The sequence below is a fragment of the Temnothorax longispinosus genome, chromosome 11, assembly GCF_030848805.1.
Source record: "Temnothorax longispinosus isolate EJ_2023e chromosome 11, Tlon_JGU_v1, whole genome shotgun sequence".
Classification (NCBI taxonomy): Eukaryota; Metazoa; Arthropoda; class Insecta; order Hymenoptera; family Formicidae; genus Temnothorax; species Temnothorax longispinosus.
In genome coordinates, this window is record NC_092368.1 from 3,994,914 (window position 1) to 4,013,455 (window position 18,542).

The 18,542-nt window shown below is 45.4% G+C and overlaps 1 protein-coding gene across 1 annotated transcript in view; it reads left to right on the forward strand.

Moving 5' to 3' along the window:
- The first annotated feature begins 1,510 nt into the window (after nucleotides 1–1,510).
- LOC139822425 (MAP/microtubule affinity-regulating kinase 3-like) overlaps nucleotides 1,511–18,542 on the forward strand; it is a 208,105-nt gene continuing 191,073 nt past the window's right edge. The window contains exon 1 of the mRNA XM_071794105.1: nucleotides 1,511–3,205. Coding sequence (XP_071650206.1) covers nucleotides 3,008–3,205 — 198 coding nt within the window. The 5' untranslated portion in view covers nucleotides 1,511–3,007. The remainder of the gene's footprint in view (nucleotides 3,206–18,542) is intronic.

Genomic DNA, 18,542 nt, shown 5'->3' on the forward strand with positions numbered 1-18,542 from the left:
CGGGGTTTTCAGGTCCCTCTCTCAACGTCTTTTCCTGCCGATTCTACGTTTCTCTCCGCTGTTTTCTTTGCGTTCGCGATACACGACGCGTGCACACGCTACTTCATCGATAAGAAACTTTCAAGTGGTTGCACTTGTACTTGAACGTTGTGTTTGGAGAAATAGTGAGATAAACCGGCGAGGAAAATAGACAAGGGATCAAGCTCGAATTAAAATTGATTGAATGCTTAAATATGACCTTGTTAGTATCGTATAAAAAAAATTTTTTTTCTTCTTTTTGTTAGTACCGTAATTATTAAAATTATTATACCTTGCTTGTACTTGTCTTACTTTTATCTTTAAACATACATTGTCTATTAATGGAAAAAAACGGCAGGGTAACCGCTGTTTTTTTCCATTGATAGACAATCAATACTTAAAATTAAAGTCGAGATATTTATAGTCTTACAGACATCAAAGTGTGTGAGAATTTAAATTTATATTTATTATTTCTATATATGACATATATTATATAATACATATAAATATAATATCATAATATGTTTCTAAAATTTCCTTTATACCTACATATATTACAACATGTATATGCATACTAATTCATATTTAGTAAAATTTTATACTGAATTTTTAATCGCTTGCGCAGAAAGCGAAGGAGCGAAAGAGAAACGAGCTCAATCACATTCTATTACCAGTACATGCCGTTTCATAATTGACACTTATCAAGAGATTCGCGGATTAAGAAAACAATTTGTTTTCAAGTCGATAAGAGACTCTTAAATCCGCGCTCTTAAATATAGTTTAACATCTGCGATACCGTTCGCACTGTCGGGAGCACAAACCTAGCATTGTCCAGGCGGCATCGGGAATTATCGCGACCTGTCAAAACATATCTCGGTGCATGCATTATCGGTCTCTTTCCAAGACGGGTGAGTGGGTCAACCGTGGTCGTGTGACACAGCGAATATGCGGGCGAGCCAGACTCGGATCGCGTTGCAACGTCGCGAATCGCATAAACGTCGATCAAATAACGATCGAGATTATCTCGCGCAGAAGGCTCTCTTTCTATTTATCTTGCGCTCCCTCCTTCGAAATTTTATGATAACATAGCTAGCTTTTTCTTATTCAATTCAACGTATGAAATAATTTCGACAATCATCTACTATTAATTATTCGTGCAATTTACATACATTTATATTTTCACTAGACTATTTAAATTGTATCTTTGCAGTAAAATTTTCTCTCTTCTTTGCATATTATATTCCATAAATTTCATTATTTCGTTTTTTACTTATGGATATATTCTAATTCCATTTTTCATGCAAAAAATATGTAGGAGATGCACTTAAAATATCTTTAAGTTCTAAAGCATAATCAATGTTATTAAGCCTTCCTCATCTCTTTTCCTCTCTCCATCTTTCTTTCCTATCGGAATTTTGCTTACCGCTATATCACGCAATTAACTTTATCAGTTAGTGCGTCCGATTGCAAAATCTCGCGAGCGGATGTCGAATACGCTTGGCTCGCGATGATTAAGGCGATTAAATGTCGCGTAAACAGGTCGCAAAATACGTCACGGACAGGAAAGCCGAGTCGAAGAGGTGGGGATCGTGGGAAAACGCGATAAATTTCGAGATGTTTGGAATTTCTCGCGCCGTACTTGGCGGTCGCGCGTATAGGTACGTTTCGCGGACTAATGACGGAGCTCACGGCTAATCTTCTAGTACGGTTCCGTCAAGGCCGCGGCTCTGACTCAACCGAGAACAGCTGTTTTGTCATAAAGAGCGCGGGAGATATCCGAGTCCTGCCTTAGATAGTGACTTCCTGCTGACCTCGCTGCGCTAGCATGTGCAATTAGCGTCTCCCGGCGATAGGCGACCGCGACGAGAGATTTCGATTTTGCGTAATTACCATATCTCCGCCGCAAGATCGTCTGTATGCGTACCGCGACGGAAATACGTGAACTGCATGATCCCGATGCATCATCATTCCGGGATCATCTTAAAATAAGAGAAAAAGAAAAAGATCGAATATAAACTGAAACCGATTTAATCGGATGTTTGAAGTTCAATCTGAATAAACAGCGTCGACCTGAATAGTGGGAACAACATGGTAAAGTTAAATACGTGACTTATGCCAAGCCCGTAATTATTTCGAGATGATACAAGGCTCCATTGCTACGGCTCATCATTATGTGGGAATTATTATCGCATTGAAATGTACGCAATTAATTGCTGCACGCAAATTGTAACTGATGAAAGTACAAATATTAGTGGGACAGCGCTTCCGCGCACGATATTCGAATATGTTTATGGCGCATGTAAATGCGAAGTGTTTGTCGATTCGCGTTCGCTAATGAGAACAGAATTTAAATCGCATGTTAACATCAAACGCGTACGATTAATTTCGCTGTGTGTCATTATGCATTTTGTGATAATAAAGCGAAAGATAGATATTTAACTTTAATTTTCGAAACAACGCTGAACTTTTAAATGTATATGTGACAGTATATGTGATTATACTGATACTTTTTTTTACTTATTTTTTATTTTATTCGGCTATATTTCTTTTATTTAAAAAGTCTTATTTCTTGGTTTTCTCTTTAAGAAGTTTTGATTCGTATGTATATACAACTGAAAAAAAGAATAATTATACGGCAAGATCCAATCAACGTGTTGCGATCGCATATTCGAATGTTTCACGAGTCGGCAGAAGTCGATAAAAAAAAGAGAGAAGAGAGAGAGAAAGAGAGAACGAAAAAGACAGCTTTCCTCGCAGCAATCGAGATCTCGCAATCGTGCACACAGCCGTGAAAATGTCCGAGTCACGCGAGCCGCGTATCGTCCGCATCATTTCGTACCATTTCGCGGGGACTCGGTTCGCGCAGCAATAAAGCCGCGTGTGTACCGTGGTGTTTGCGCGCACGCGAAATCGAGAATCCGTGAATGCTTTAACGAGGTGGCGGAATTTTCGACGATTGCGACGCGAACGGGCGTTATACGTGCGTGACATGACGCGTACGAACGCGACGGCAGAGAACGGCAGAGGAGGCGGAGGAGGCAGTAGCAACAGCGGCGGCGACGTCGTCGTCGTTGGGCCCGCGAAGAAGACCTTGATCCGCGTCGGCAAGTATCAGATGCTGGGGCCCCTCGGCAAGGGAAACTTCGCGCGCGTCGAAGAGGCCATCCACACCGTCCTCGGAGTCAAGGTGAGTGTGATAAACTCGAATCACCGCCGGGAGCGAGCGGGGCGGCCCCGAAGCCTCGTGTAAACCCATCTCCACGCGCGCTCCTGCCTCGCCGGCATGAAAATGGAGAACGCTGAACGCTCTCGTCCGCGCGCGCGTTCCCCTTGCGAGTTGCGCTGCGCGAGAGGCGAAAGCTGCTCCCTTGCGGGACCAACATAAATCTTTCATCCCGACGCGAAACGCGATCGTGAGAACACGCGCATCGCGCGCCGAGACGATGTTCACCCTTTAGACCGGACATCCTTTTCGTAGAATAGTTTCCAGGATTGATTACGACAATATCAAGTAGAGTTTGGTACCTATATTCCTTACAATTGGAAATGATATATCGATACTTTGCGCAAACTTACCGCGAAATATCGAAGGATTTAGTCCTTTTCACGTTAGGAGTTAGGACACGTGGCCGCGAGACACGAGTATGCACTTTAAGAGCATGTTTTTCTAGGATCTTTATAATTATTTTAACGCATGTTTATTGCGCGGACGTCACGTGTGAATTTATGTCCTTTGTGAATTATGCGTGAACCCTGACAGCCTGTTCCACGTGTATTCCTCTGAAGCGATAATCTTCCTAAGTGACCGCAGACGTTTCAATCGCGCATAAATTATAAAAATTACCCTGCATAATGAGAGGTCTGGGTATTAACAGTCAATCTAAAATCTTACCTACGCGCGTGACATTTCTGTGAATAATTCTAATATTATGTAACGTGATACGTGTTCGCGCGTCGGTTGCTCCGTTTTTAATTTTATCGAGGAAGAATCGCTTCGAGCTTACGTCAGACAAGCGAGAGCGGCTGGATCGTCTTTTCGTCGTATTAATCACTCCGCGGCGCGCATCACACGTATTTCCAGAGCGGGCATTGAATCATTTGTCTGGAATCCATGCACCGAAAGTCTCACATAAATAAGAGACCTTCCAAAAAAAGACACGAATAATTAAAAAAAAAAAAAAAAAGGACAAAATGTTCTACCGAATAAGATACGAATAAATAAAAAAAAGGACAAAAAGTTCTACTGTAGATATGCACCTTCGTTCGATCTCTTACTGTGTTATTTCGTGTTAGTTTCTGAACACGAAAATGACGTAGATTTGAGCACTTGACATTGTGCTTGGCACAGACGATACCGCGTGATGAAAGATGAGCGTCAGGTTTCCGAACGTTTCCTTCTCTTTGTGCCATCCTAAATACCAGTGAGATTTCTCTCTCTCCCCCACTCTCTTTTTTCTTCTTTTTTTGTGTGGGAACCTTTCCATTTTAAAATATTCTTCCCGAAGATTATCTGGTGCCCGATCGATCGACGATCACGGAATCCAGACTATGTCGGAAGACCGCTGTCGTCTGGGATTCATCCCTGATTTATTCCGATACTCGATTCTAATTTGTATATCCCGCTACAGAATAGGTAATTTATCCCCTAAATGGACTAAAGCGAATCATGAAAATTGATCTCTCATGATAAGATACACCCATTTATAACTCATCAATTTTTAATCTTGGACACGATAATCTTGATAAATAATCGACAGTCGCAAATTGAAGTCTACTTCAGTTTGACCGATAAATAAGGTGTCATTTATTATCTTTATTTATTTTTTGTCGTTTATTATCAGTAGTTTATTTTATGTTTTCGATTTATTACTTTAATTTGTTGCTACTAAAATTCCGATCCTTCAAATCTTTGAATCAATTAAAAAGTATATATATGTCTTTGGAATTCTAATGCATTTAGCCATACTATGCATTCCACAAATGCAAGTCGAAGGAATATCTTTCTCGATGTGTGCATCAATTTTTTTTTTATTACGACGATGACGTATCGCTTCATTCGCTTCTAGGCGAGAAACTTTTTCTACCTATTTTTCACGAAACGTACAAATATGACTAAAGGTACATTCTGCGCGGACATTATATATTTTTTTTCTGTAAAGGCGACGCGTCATCATCGTGGAAAGCTCCTCGGACGCGGTGGAAGATAACGTTGGAGCATCTGGCGTCGTTTACCGCCGAGAAAGACGAACGGGGTGATTAAAGGAGGCCGCGGGAACCGCGGTGGTTTGCGCTGTCGGTGGAAATACGGCAGGGATGCGAGGCGCGGGGAACGTTCGTGGAACGATAGACACCGATCGCTACGGGGAAATCGTTTGCGGTTATCTTGCCGAGAAGCCGATAACACGCCGCCTCCGTGTGGTTTTCTCTCCTCTCTCGCGCGTCAGGACGGAAGCCCCAGCCGCGCTGACGACTCTCCGCATCTCCGCGCGTTTTACGAGACGCGTAAAAAAAAGGAGCCGCACACTTCCGATCGCGGGACAACGTTTAACGAGGCTCTTCGAGGTCCGTCATCTCGAAGTGCCGACGACAACGTCGGCAGTCCGACGTTGCGTTATATTTCCCGCGCGCGTCACGTTCGATGCGATCGAAACATATATTGCGCATATCCGGTTATGAGAGCCGAATCGATTTCGCAGCGCTACAAACATATCTCGACGTGTGCTTTCTTATGCACCATGAAAATATCCTCAGGGGGAGGATTCGCCCGAGAATGAGATTACTGTGTGGATATTCGACTGAAAACAAAGATGCTCCGAGAGGATATCCTCCGATATCTTCCGCGGATATCGTCTGACGCTGAGAATATTTTGCGCGGCAACATTTTGAAAAATATATGTCCTAAAAAGGAAGATATGTTCATGTGACAATGCAAGAATATGAGATTAGACTAGATCTCGACAACGTTGACACGAGAATGAGATGGCACGGAAATATATTTAATATCATCGCTTTCTGTTTATTATTTCAGGGCACGAAAAATTAAAACTTTGTCATAATTTAAATAAAACGCAATCCTGACGATTAATTTTCATATTTTTGTGAAAGAATTTACGCTTAATGATAATAAATAGCCGCGTGCGCATCAATTCCTCAGTATCAAGCATATGCAATGCGATAATAAACGGCTAATGCGTATCAATTTGCGCGTCTCAAGCATCGACGAGAATTAATTGATTTATCGATTCGGTCGTGACCGATAATAGGATGAGACCCGCACAAAGTTGCGCATCAGGCGATTAGCGTAGGAACGGTATTATCGCTCGTCTTATGCGTGTCGTGTTTTATGCAGATAGCGGTTTTCTTTGTGCAAGTTAATACTCTTGTCGACGGATGATGAAGACCGAACGGGGCTGCGCGATTCCGTAGTATTGTGTAATCGAGTATTTTTGCAACGTATATACGACGTATACGGCTCTCCGGTCCGGTTTCTCCGCCTACGATGATGAAAATTGAAGGAGGGGGGTGCATTTTTTTCTGGAACCGTTATCGCTGCCGTCCGATACGTGCCGCGCGGACCGTGCCAATTTGTCGCGGTTTCGTCTCTACGCAGTTCAAATAGTTTATCGCGTGAAAAAGTGATTACGCACTCGTGACAGTGGCGAATACAAAGGAACGCGGTTATCGCAGATTGGTGGCGGAGGTTTCGATTACCCCCGCCCTTTCCTCACCAGCCTGCCTGCGCTCTTATCGTTTCTGATATTTTTGCTTGTATCCATTTTTTTCGCCACGTAGGTCACTATCGGCTGCCATTTTGCTCTATTCAGCGGTATAACGCAATTATCTTTATTAATAAAGTCCGCGCGGCGAATCAACAAATCGACTCTTACCCACACGTCTTTTGACGTCGCTTGATTGATTATATTTTTCTGCCTATCTCTGTCATTAGATACGATAGGTTACGATCTAGAACGAAAGAGAATGACTAACTGAAGATAATTCTCAGAATGTTATATGCGCAGCCGGTACACGCATCGAGGGGTAGTCGACAGACATTCTTGGATTCCTATTAATACTTAGATGTTTTATAAGATCCAGAATATATGAAACTCAACAAAAATTCTAGTAACAAGATTTCCCGTCATACAAGATCGAATTGTATTTTTTGCCACGATCGACGAACCCGATCCGCTTCGACGCGGAAACCGCGAGCTCTCATCCAGATTTATCTGGTTCTCGTAATCGCTCAATTTGCAACGATCAGTCGAAGTATAGTTACAGGCAGCTCCCGGCATGGGGGTTCGCCATTCACGTCGAGTCGCAGGGTGTTCCTTCACACCTTCCTCGCGCTGTATAAGGGGATATCTCGCGACGCCCCGTCGACTTTGAAATGCCATATACGATCCGCGTTGCGCGACGAGTACGGTACCATATTGGTACATTCTTCCCGTTTCCTAACTTCTTTCCGGCGTCTTTTCACACTCGTACATTAAGATCTCTGTGTATATTCAGGGTTTCCTCCTCGATGGCGTTTGTCCAAATCAGTTGGAAAAAGCTAGTCTTATCATTTAGTTTGTCTTTTCTACTTCTATTTTATCTTTTCTAAAAACAATTTCTTTCTCAAATACGTAAAGATATTAAAATCCAAAAAGATAAAGATTTTAAAACTTTAAGAATTGAAAAATATTATTGTAAACATCGGTTTATTTGTATCCAAAAGAGAGAAATTTTTTGACGGATTTAAAATGGAAACTAAATTGAGTGAGCACATAAAGTAAGCAAGAAGAAAAGAAAAGTAAAAACATTATTTCTATTTCATCCAAGATACGAATATAAATTTATTCTTAATTAATTCCGCGAGTTTTACGAAGCATTATACATAGCATGCTCAGATGGTTACTATCCAAGTTTATGTAAAAAAAGAATCATGAAAAATGATACGGGATTACTTTCAATGAGCGTGATCAATCTTTGTCCGAGCATGGGATTAAAATTGAATTCATCGAAGCCACACGAAGACATTAATCGGCGGACTGCCACGGCTTCGCGATTTCATTCGCGTCGAATGCAACGCGGAAGCCTCACTAAAAGCTTCGAGCACAGATCTCTCGCCTATCATCACTGAACACTCATCCCGCGCTGTCGTCAGTAGCGCACTGAATCGGTTGCCGCGATGGTATATACTCGTCGGGAACGCCGTGCGAGCGAGAGGCAAGAAAACTCGATCGTTGTGTCTTTCATCTCATCCATACCTCGGACTGTCGTCGGTATTGATCGGCTGTTATTCTCCCGCGCGGCGGTGTGTTACATCGCCGCTGCCCCTCCGGGCCGCAACCTGTAATTTCGGTAACCACAAATAAAACCATACGGTGTGTGTAGATCGACGTGGTCCGCCCGGCCACACGAGAAAGCAATACAACCCGAGCGGTATCGGATGTCTATAGGGTGCCCTTTTCGTTCTCTCTTCCACCTCCCTTTCTATCTCTCTATTTTTCTTTATTTTCACTCTCTTTCTCTCTCTCTCGTTTAATTTTTCCGTCGATACGTCTCCGTTCGCCTGGGGACGGTATCCTCTCGCGCCTCCTTACAGCATCGATTTACACGGGATCCTGATTTTGTCCGCCGTTTGTCCTTCTCCTCCTCATCTTCCCCTATCCTCGTTTTTTCATCCGTTTCTTCAACATGTCTCCGTCTGCCTTTCTCATCTCTCGTACCTTCCGTCCACTGTTCTCCAAGTGTATTTAAGATCGATTATGAGACGACAATAGACCTACCGGATTGTGCCTGAAACCGACGTGTATCGGAATTCATCGGGAACAGGCAGCAGTCTGTGGTAGAATGGTTGATCGAGAAAGAAAGAGAGAACGAGAGAGAGAAAGAGGAAGGAAAAGGGAGGAGAAAGAGATGGCAGGACCATCGATGAAAAAAAAACGAAGAAACAGGCCCGCGGTTTCGAGTTACTCGCGCACGGTGGGCCTGGCCATGTGGGGAGACCTGCCAAAATCGTTCAGGTACAGTTCACGTCTCTCTCGGCTGCTTCTCCCGCATCAGCCGCCACCTCGACGACGATCACGGATCCGGTCCCCAGCGGATCCTTTCCCTGAACAGCGCGAAGATTTTGTGGGATTTCTCGTTTGCCACGGAAGCCCTCCTGCTTCCATATTCCAAACGTGCGGCTACTTCGTACAACGGTGGAATAGAAGAAGAAATCTCGAAAGAGACGAAAGCAGGAACGCGGAATGCAGAACACTCCGCTTTTGAAAGCTGGCTGGTACAATTACACCGATACCGAAATAAATTAGCGTTTCGCCGCGCGTTTAATTAAATATTGGAGCACAGCTCGTCGATTTAATTCGATTTGTAATGTCATTGTTCCCGGCAAGTCGCTCTTAAAACGATTATTCATTGCGTCTCTTCCGAGAACTATTCGACATCCTTGACATTTTGTAAATGTAATGTCCGCGGGATTTGAACGGTTCTCGCGCGGCGGAAAGCCGATGCATAATTTCCCAGCTGCATACGCGGCTAAGACTCGCCACTCGACGTTTATCAGTCATTTTTGCCCCAGCATCAAAGCGACCGTGGCCCAATGCCCCCGTTAAATGCGCCTCTCGAGCACTGTTTTTTCTCTTCGCTATACGCGCCAGCAGCTGCGCGCATTGTGTGCAGCTCCTCGATGAAGGCGATGCACACTCAGATAAGAACACGTGGTGAGGGAACACACGCTTCTTCAAAATAGCGCGTCCGGCCTCTTCCAGTGATTTCTTGTAATGTCCATTTTAAACCCATCGATATTGTATTTATAGCGTATCTCGTAAATCTCGTTATGCTCGCAAGATTAATATATTATTACTATGGCTGTGCGCACCACGTAATTTCAATTATTTAAAACGGCGTACGTACATAATGAACGCCGGACAGTAAATATCGGTGGGTGTTTGTTATTCCCTCTTCTTCGCGTAATGTATCCCGCGCAACGAATTGCGGTTCATTGAATTACAATTGCCGGCGAGCGGATAGATAGAGCCGACGATTTGCATAATCGACGAGCTCGCTCGCGCGGTTACGCGATCCTACTACCCCCTCCGTCTCGGTAAGTGATTCTTTAACGACCGTTTATTAGTCTCGGGATATTAAAAAGTACGGATCGATCGTCATTAAATCGATGGCGCAACCAAGCCGGTCGCTCGCTCGGTCGATCGAACGGCCGCGCCGCGCGCCAGCGCCGGGCCGGGGGCCGTTCAATGATACTCGCGTCGACGGGGACCGTCGAAGTTAATGGCCAGGCAATTAACCGCGACAGCCGATACACGCGGCAAATGAATAAATTTGTACTATTAGTTTCGACCGGGCGGGTCCCTTTAATCATCGCTGGTCCGGGCCCCGAAAAAGGCTGCCGGATCCCGCCCCGGCAAACGCGACCACGTCCACGTCCGCGCCAGTGACAAATACAAGACTCGCGGCGTGTGTGCACGCGTCTAATAATTAACTCCGGTGGCCCCGGGGTCTTCTCGGAAGGCCCCGGCCTATCGAGGGATATTCCGTGGAATCGGCCGTAGTAGATACGCCTTTTTCCGGCGGTCGGAGCGGAGCAAAAAATTCGACGTATTTCTGGCTCCGTCCGGCCGCGGCCCGGGTCGGATCGAGCCTCGCTTGGGAATCCGTGCCCCGGGTCTCCAACCGAGAGGGGAACTCCCTCCGCGCGTAAACGTCATCCTTATCGTAAACGTCCGTCGGACGCGTTCGTTCGATCCTCTCGACGATAGCCGCGGGCATCGATCTCGATGTGTGAGGCTTCCTCACGAAATTCCCTATCTTTCACCTCTGCCGCGATATCGCTCGTCCCCCGCTTCATCTCGAAGAGTGAGAACAAACAACATTGTTCTGGAACTTGACGATACGAGATGTACCTATAATCCAGATCGATGTTCGGTAGCCCACATCACGAGAAAACATCTCCCGTGTTGGCTTCGAGTTTTGAAGTGCCATAAGAGGATCGTGATTCATGATTTAATCAAGATTTATGTGTCTTATTTTCGTTATCGCGAACGGCAGTTATATGTGATTTTCGGTACACAATCTAATCGTTCATCTTTATTTGTAACTTGATTAGATACCAACAGGTTATAATTTAAATAAATACTCGAGTTCACTGAAACGTTACGAAAGATGTTGTGTTCGTAAAAGTTATGTTAATGTAGTAATGTCAATAACTCATTGTTGAAAACAAAAATATCGAGTGGAAAGCATTTTTCGAGTGAGAGAAGAGTCACTTTTCTCTCTGCAGACTAGCCAACTAGCGTCGAGATATGTTCATCCGACAGCGCGGTGTAATTTCGCGAGATCGACGTTCCCGATGCTCCGCTATAAACCTCGCGATGTAACCGGTACCTCGCGAGCGTGGGAAGACCCCTCCTAAATATCGCGCAAGTCCCTTACGCAACGGAACAGCGCGGCGCGGCGCAGAGATTAACTTTGTATCCTGTTTCTCGGCCGTGTCTAGGAAACGAGGGGCGGGCATATCGAATCGAGTGCGTGCGAAACGTTTATCTCGATTGCTGCCAAGTGCAGGATCGTGTACCTCGGCGAGGCGTGTAGGTGGTGGACCCGAGGCGAGCTGGGAGCAACGAGACGAAGCAGGCAGGTATCTCGCGCGCGCTGCTTGCGTGTCCTGTCTGGTGCATCCGCCCGGGGTTCGTCGCGCCGGTCATCGCACGTGCGAGGTGCGATGGCCGATTTAGGCATGCCGGTGTCCTTGAGAAAGATAGATGAATCGAAGAAGACTGCACGCGCAGGAATTAATTTTGCAAAGGGGTACGAGTTTTTCTGGTTCTCTCTTCGTCCTTGAAAAAAATCTCTGTTTCACGTTGTGCACTCCCGAGACTCCACTTGTCATTGGAAGTGAGGACTGCACTTCACACTGGCGATCGTTTTGCGATCACTCGACGGACATTCGCCAAGTGGAATCGCGTTTGCTCGCCTCGAGGGTTTGCCTACGGTCGTTTATGCGAACGAGCGACGCGTAGCGTAGCGTAGCGCAGCCGTCGACTCTAGAAGCGGCATCGAGAATCGCTCGAGACGCGAACACGGAAGTTCTCAAACGCGCGCGCGTTTCGCAAACATTCCGGGAAGATCGTAAATTTCTCGTTCGTGGCCCTTTGGGGACCGTAGACTTTGTTTTTAATCGTAAATTCAACGATTTTCGGTAAAAACGATGCCCAGGGGCCTTCTCCTTCGGAACAGTCTGCCGGCGATTCTCGTTCGCCTTCGTTCTCGACGCCATCAGCCGTCGGCTTTCGCCGAATGTCGAAACTGCCGCGAAATCGTCGCAATCGGTCGCTACGTTAAACTTTTTGCTGCTGCAAACTTTCAGGTCGATATCATTATCGGCGATAGGCGCAGTCGCGTTCACATCGTAACTCGGTGAGCGTGCGACCCGGCGCATTTAACGCTTCTAAGAGCCTAATTTTCTTTTCTCTCGTCCACGTATATAAGTTTATTTTCTATCGAAACCTTCACATTATCATTAGTATCAAATATATATGTACCCCAATATTATATTTTTACAATGGATGCATATTGTATATCATCATATCATTCTTATAAATACGTATTATCGGTCTAACATATATTTTATGCTACGCCAAGCAAAGAGTTCTTAGAGCTCTAAGAACTTTTACAAAAATGTAACATACGTTAGAAGAAGCATATCACATCTATGCTCTTATAATTAGATTAATATTCAAATAAGAAGAACTTAACGACACTCATTCTCATTAAAAAATTCCTTTTTTAATTAAAAATCATTTCTGGCATTTATTTCTCTTGCTCTCTTTCTGTTTGAAAAAAAAAAGGATGAAAAAAGCTGGACCACCTCATATTCGTGACTTCTATTCTTTCTCGTTCTAGCAACTACCTGATTCGGCTTTTATATTTATTCCTGATGACGCGCGCTCCTTGTATCTTATTTTTATATTTCACCGCGTCCTGAGCGACATCGAGCCGTGAAGTTCGCCTTCGAGAAGCGGCAGCTAGAAGCCGATTATGCTGTCGCAGCAAAAACTCACCGTCGCCGTGCGGATACCGTTCGGATACGCCTGCGACGATCCGCAGCAGCGGGGCCCGCTGCTCCACTGTCTCTGTGTGTATAATTACCGAGATAGGCAGAAGATCTATCATTAAAGACAGCTGAAATCGCGTCGTTTACCCGTCCAGGATCTCCCGCGAAACGTCACAATGATTAACGCCGCCGTCTACGTGATTTACGTAATTACCCGGATTGAAGAACGATAAAGTTCTAATGACAAGGTCGAACAGGGCCAACAGAATCTCCGAACGATTCCTGATGTTCTTTTCAAGCACGAGATTTTCACGGAAACATATATTAACGAAACATACATTTTCGAGAGAAATGTTTTAGTACGTCTCAAGAATATCTGCATGAGCATCCGTTAAAATGTAGAATATGTTACAATTAATTTAATTCTTTATTCTATAAATATTAACACTAAATTAATTAAAAAAAAAGAAAAAGAAGAAAAGATATAGATGAGCTAAATATAAACGTAAACTAATAATAGAAGCTTATTAGTTATAAAATATCGATTTTTTAATAAATCAAGTAATTCTTGTATGAAAGCAATATTTTCGTTTGCAGCGCAATTGCAGTAGCACGAAAGAAATCATAGATATAATAGCAGTAAAACTATTAGATTGCACGATAAACGGGAATGTACGATAAACGTGACGTGGATTTCGTAGTCGCCCGATTGACACAATCGTAAATGTCGTAAATACTTGACAATGACCATTCCGTCCAACTCCTCGGCGTCGTTGGGATCGATTTTATCTCGGCATCATCGAGATGCAATGGCCTATCGGTAGTCGGCGGCCAGGTAGAAGTATCAGAATTTTGTCGAACACGCTCGATTGGACCGAGCGAGACTACCAAGAAACCATCCAGCCGTTCCTTACCGAACTCGACGAAGGCGGATAATTGTGCATCGTCTACGGCAACAAATTGCCGGCAATGATGCGTTTCAACAACATAATGTAACGTAATACGAAATAATCTTAAAAATTTATGGAAGTGAAAGAGGATATAACGGTGCTGTACCGAGCTATAAAATAATGAACGAAACTGAAACAATAGTTGGTCTCAACGATACCGTGTTCCAAGTTTCTATCATTAAGCTTCGAGATTTAGGGAGATTTCTGGCGGAAACCTTTCTTTTTCTTCAGTTTCTTGAGAGTTAGAACTCTCGCGCCGTATACCTATATTTCATGCCGATTTCAAATAATAATTTCGCGAAACATCAAAACACGTTTCCTAACGTGACAAATCTTCATTTCCGACGTCGAATGAAACGATCGAAGTACTTTCTCGCGTGTTCGCGTTCGCGTTCGCATCGATATAAATCACAGAGCTCCGCGTCTTAATGCGCGGGGTGCGGTGATACGAACGAGAGTCGAGAACGAGGCGGCGGTAGTATACCGGACGAAATAGCGAGGCCCGAGCCCCGAGGATTCGGCGGACCAGTTTCGGAAACTCGAAACCGTTCTCGACCGTCGTTAAACATTCGACACACGCGCCTGCGAGTAGAACGATAAGGAGTTGACGTGCCTCCGTTCTCGATCTGACATCCAATTCCGAGAAAAGTTTCAATCTCAGTGTGGCACCCCGTCTCTCTCTCGCGCGCGTCCTCTATCGCGCCGTTGAATTCCCCCCGAGGATCCGGGAAATCAAAGGAATCAGAAATACGAGCTACGCGGCCTGTCGGGAGAGTCGATCTTAGACGAGGCACATCGACGAAGGAAAGATAAACAGGGGAGGTGAAACGTCACGGCGGGTGATAGAAGCGGAGAAGAATTCGAATCGCGTGGACTAACTCGGTATCACGCTCGAGTAGAAATTTTTTATATATCGCTGTTATGAAAGATAACGCTTTATTGCAACGAGGATGTCCTTGCGGCGAGATATTGCCTTGGCTGCGAGCCTGGGATTGTACTGGCATTATCATTACGATTATATTGAGACAAGGCAATATAACAGATAAAATCCAATTAAACGTACAACTAACAATTATTGCTAACAGGAAATTTAAAAATCGGTCATACAATAATTAGTTAATTATATACAGTCTAGAGTAGAAATATTGCATAGTCTTTTAGCATATGTGTTTGCCGTTAGTTCTATCTTATGAAAATGTTACTGGCTCGGTTGATGTATATAACGGTGCGCTGCTACGATGTCTATTAATCGCGCAGAAGTTTACGCGAATAATGGCCGTCGTGCAGAAGCTGTTTCGCGTCTCCCCCGGGTTCCTTCGATATTCCAATTCGCGCTGGAGATCGCGCGCTGCTCATTTGCATGAGTCAGCCGGTGCTCCGAGGCTGAGCCGTGGGCACAAGGCGGCTCTCGGGGGCCCCGAGTGAGTGGGCACGTCGTGAATCTACCGGCGACGAAGAGCCTCTCTAATCACCGCTTCACGGGACGATCAACGTCGTTCGCGCTATGCATAGAGCGCCGCTCGATGTTAAATGGATCTCCTCGAGGAGAGGAGACTGGCGCTCGAGCCATCTCTTCCGGAATAATCTCGCTCCGTGAGAATGCGTCGCCGCGCCGGTGCATCTATCTATTCACCTTGCGGCGCGGCTGCGATACGGTTTGCGGCTACTCCCGTAGTGCAACCGTGTATCTACCTGATTACTCCCCGAGCTTCCTAACAAGAGTAATCTTTGCCTGTGTCAATTTACCAGGCAGCGGATTCGCTCTAGCCATTTAAAGTAAATTACAGATAAGTGCAGACCGCGCGAAATGAATAATTTATGCCGATTTGACTGAGCATATACTGATTAATTTATTACGTATGTTTTGCATTGGATATATAATTGTTGAAAAAAAGAGAGATAAAATATCTGCATCTCACAGAAGTGCACTACAGTGTTTTTAAGAGTGTCATCCTCTCCTGACGCAGGAAATTCTATAAACCCCTCGGTTTATTTGAGAAACGCTCGACTAGCTCCTCAAGATAAATCATAGAGATCTTTGTTGCCTCGGACCTCCCGAACGAAATCGTTAGGACTGCGTTGTGTATTTTCTAGCCGTCGAAACATCGAGGCGCCTCTCTTCCCGTCTTACGCGCCGCTTAACACCGCAAACAGTTCGCGGCGGCGGCGGTGGCGGTGGCCGTCTCTCGGTCTATCCTAGGATCTGTTTTTCAGTCTGTGCATCCCCTTTAACTAATATATTTGGTGCCTGGGGCCCGCCATTGTAATACCCACCGAATACACAATAATCCCAGCTTGCCGCCTCTCGCTCCGCTTCCCATCAACCCAGTCCCAACCCTCCTCTACCTTCGTCTCTCGCGCCGCGTGTACCACCCATTCTTACCTTCTTTCTCCCTCGCGTTCTACCGTGTCACGTCTACCTTTATCTCTCTCTCTCTCTCTCTCTCTCTCTCTCTCTCTCTCTCTCTCTCTCTCTCTCTCTCTTCCCGTTCCTCCCTCGCTCTCTCATCCCTCGACGGCTTTCCCTTCATCGACGTTCTTGTCCTCTTTACCCTACGGTCGCTTCGCGAAAACAACCCGGAGTCAGCTTTTTAATCACAGAATAAACTCACGAGTACGCCCTTCGACGGAGCTTTCGCGGAAAACGAAAAGACGACGTGGGCTGATGACGCGAGAGATCATATTGTAGTTTCTCAAGCATAAATAAATTGGGAGGAAAAAAAAATTAATGTATTAGATTATTTCCATTTTCATTTTTTAACAGTTATAAAAATGTCTATTTCCGTCTACGAATTAATTATCGACTGCTTTCTAAATCAAGGAAATCCATAATATCACTATTTGTCGTCACAGAATGTCGTTCCTGGTTTTTGAACTCGTTTTAACTCTCCAAATTTTTTTCTCGTTCGGTCGCGGTGTCCCGATGGACATTAGTTAAGCGATTCCGGCAATTCTTGTTGCGTAAAACCGAGTCGATTTACCTGCAGAGCGTGCAATAGAGTCGGGAATAAAAGTCGGACCAAAGAGGAGGGCCAGAATTACTCCCCAAGCGAAATCCACTCGGTCCGCTGCTCACGGTAACGATGTTTTTTTCGAATGCGCGATATCGAAAAGAAACTTTTCTCGTAGAGAGGCGGACAAGTAGAACGCGTGGGCGAGCAGATGGGCAGAAGCCGCCGCTCGCCCTGGGATACAGGGCGCCTTTTTTGCGGGATTCCTTCGTTTAAATTTGCATGAAACTTTCCGCCTGAAGTGGACGTCTCGGTTGTCGGCACGTCAGCACGTAAATGGCTTCGCGGATATACTGGGTGTATCGTGGTTACCGTTAATGATATTTCGACGAATTTGAAACCGATATCTTCGTAGCAATATATTCGGAATCTCGCCAGTTATAATTTTTTTATTTAAATTAAGCTTTAAATGGAGATAAGTTTATTCGATCTGACGCATTAAGTGGTACCATGCTAATATATGAATTTCACGAGCGATCTAAAATACCTCAAATTGCCCCAAGAGTTTAATCTGGAGGTGAGATATAAGAGATATCTCCCGTGCGAGAAAGGGAGGAAAGGAAAAAAAAAGAGGTTCCGCATGGTAAAACGCACCTATCCACGATTGTCGGCACGGTCGGAGAATCAATCGTCGACGAAACGCAGCGCGGCATTTAAATCTACATCCTCGAGAGAGCGAGAAGGGAGACTTGCCAGCGCGGTGCGGCGCGGCGCGGGGAACGGCGGGGGCCCGTTGGAGGCCCACTGGCCAAGCTGGCTGCGCACCGTAACACGCATAAATTACGATGTAATTACAAGCTTGGCGATCACGATCGGCGGTCAGGACGGCCGACAGATCAGATCTCCGAGATCCCCGAGAGAGTGGGAGGGAAAGACCGAGGTAAATGCGAGCTGAACGTGAGAGCGAAAGAGAGAGGAAGAGAAAGAGCTCGGGTAAGGACGAAGGCCAGGAGAACAACGAGAGTAGAAACACGGTGCATACGAAGGACCTCGAAGACGCAGAAAATTCTGGAAGACGAAGAAGACGAGCAGAAAGAGAAAGAAGGAGGGAAAGAGGGAGAAGGAAAGAGCACGAGTTGCGGATCTAATGTAACGAAGAAGAAGAGGGAGCGACGTTCGAGCTCATGGACGAGAGAGAGTGCTGTATCCCGGGAGTTCCATAACGAAGTGCAACTCCAAGCTCGTAAAACTGGGCCCGCGCGCTAGAGAGATAACCCTTAAACCACCGATCTCCACGAGAGCACGACTAGGTAACACGGTAACCGGAATCATGCTGCGAGAATCAACGTCGGCGTCGGCGACGGCGATGGCGATGGCGGCGGCAGTTGTGTCCAGCCATCCGCGTGATCCCGGTGTCGCCTGGTGAACACGGCTCGCGTATACGATCGGGCCGCCTGGGCTCTCTCTATCGTTTTGCTTCATCTACGGGGACGATCTACGGGATAAATATTTGTCCCCGGGAGTGTTTGCTTGGTTGACAAATGTTTGCGCGCCGTTGATAATCGT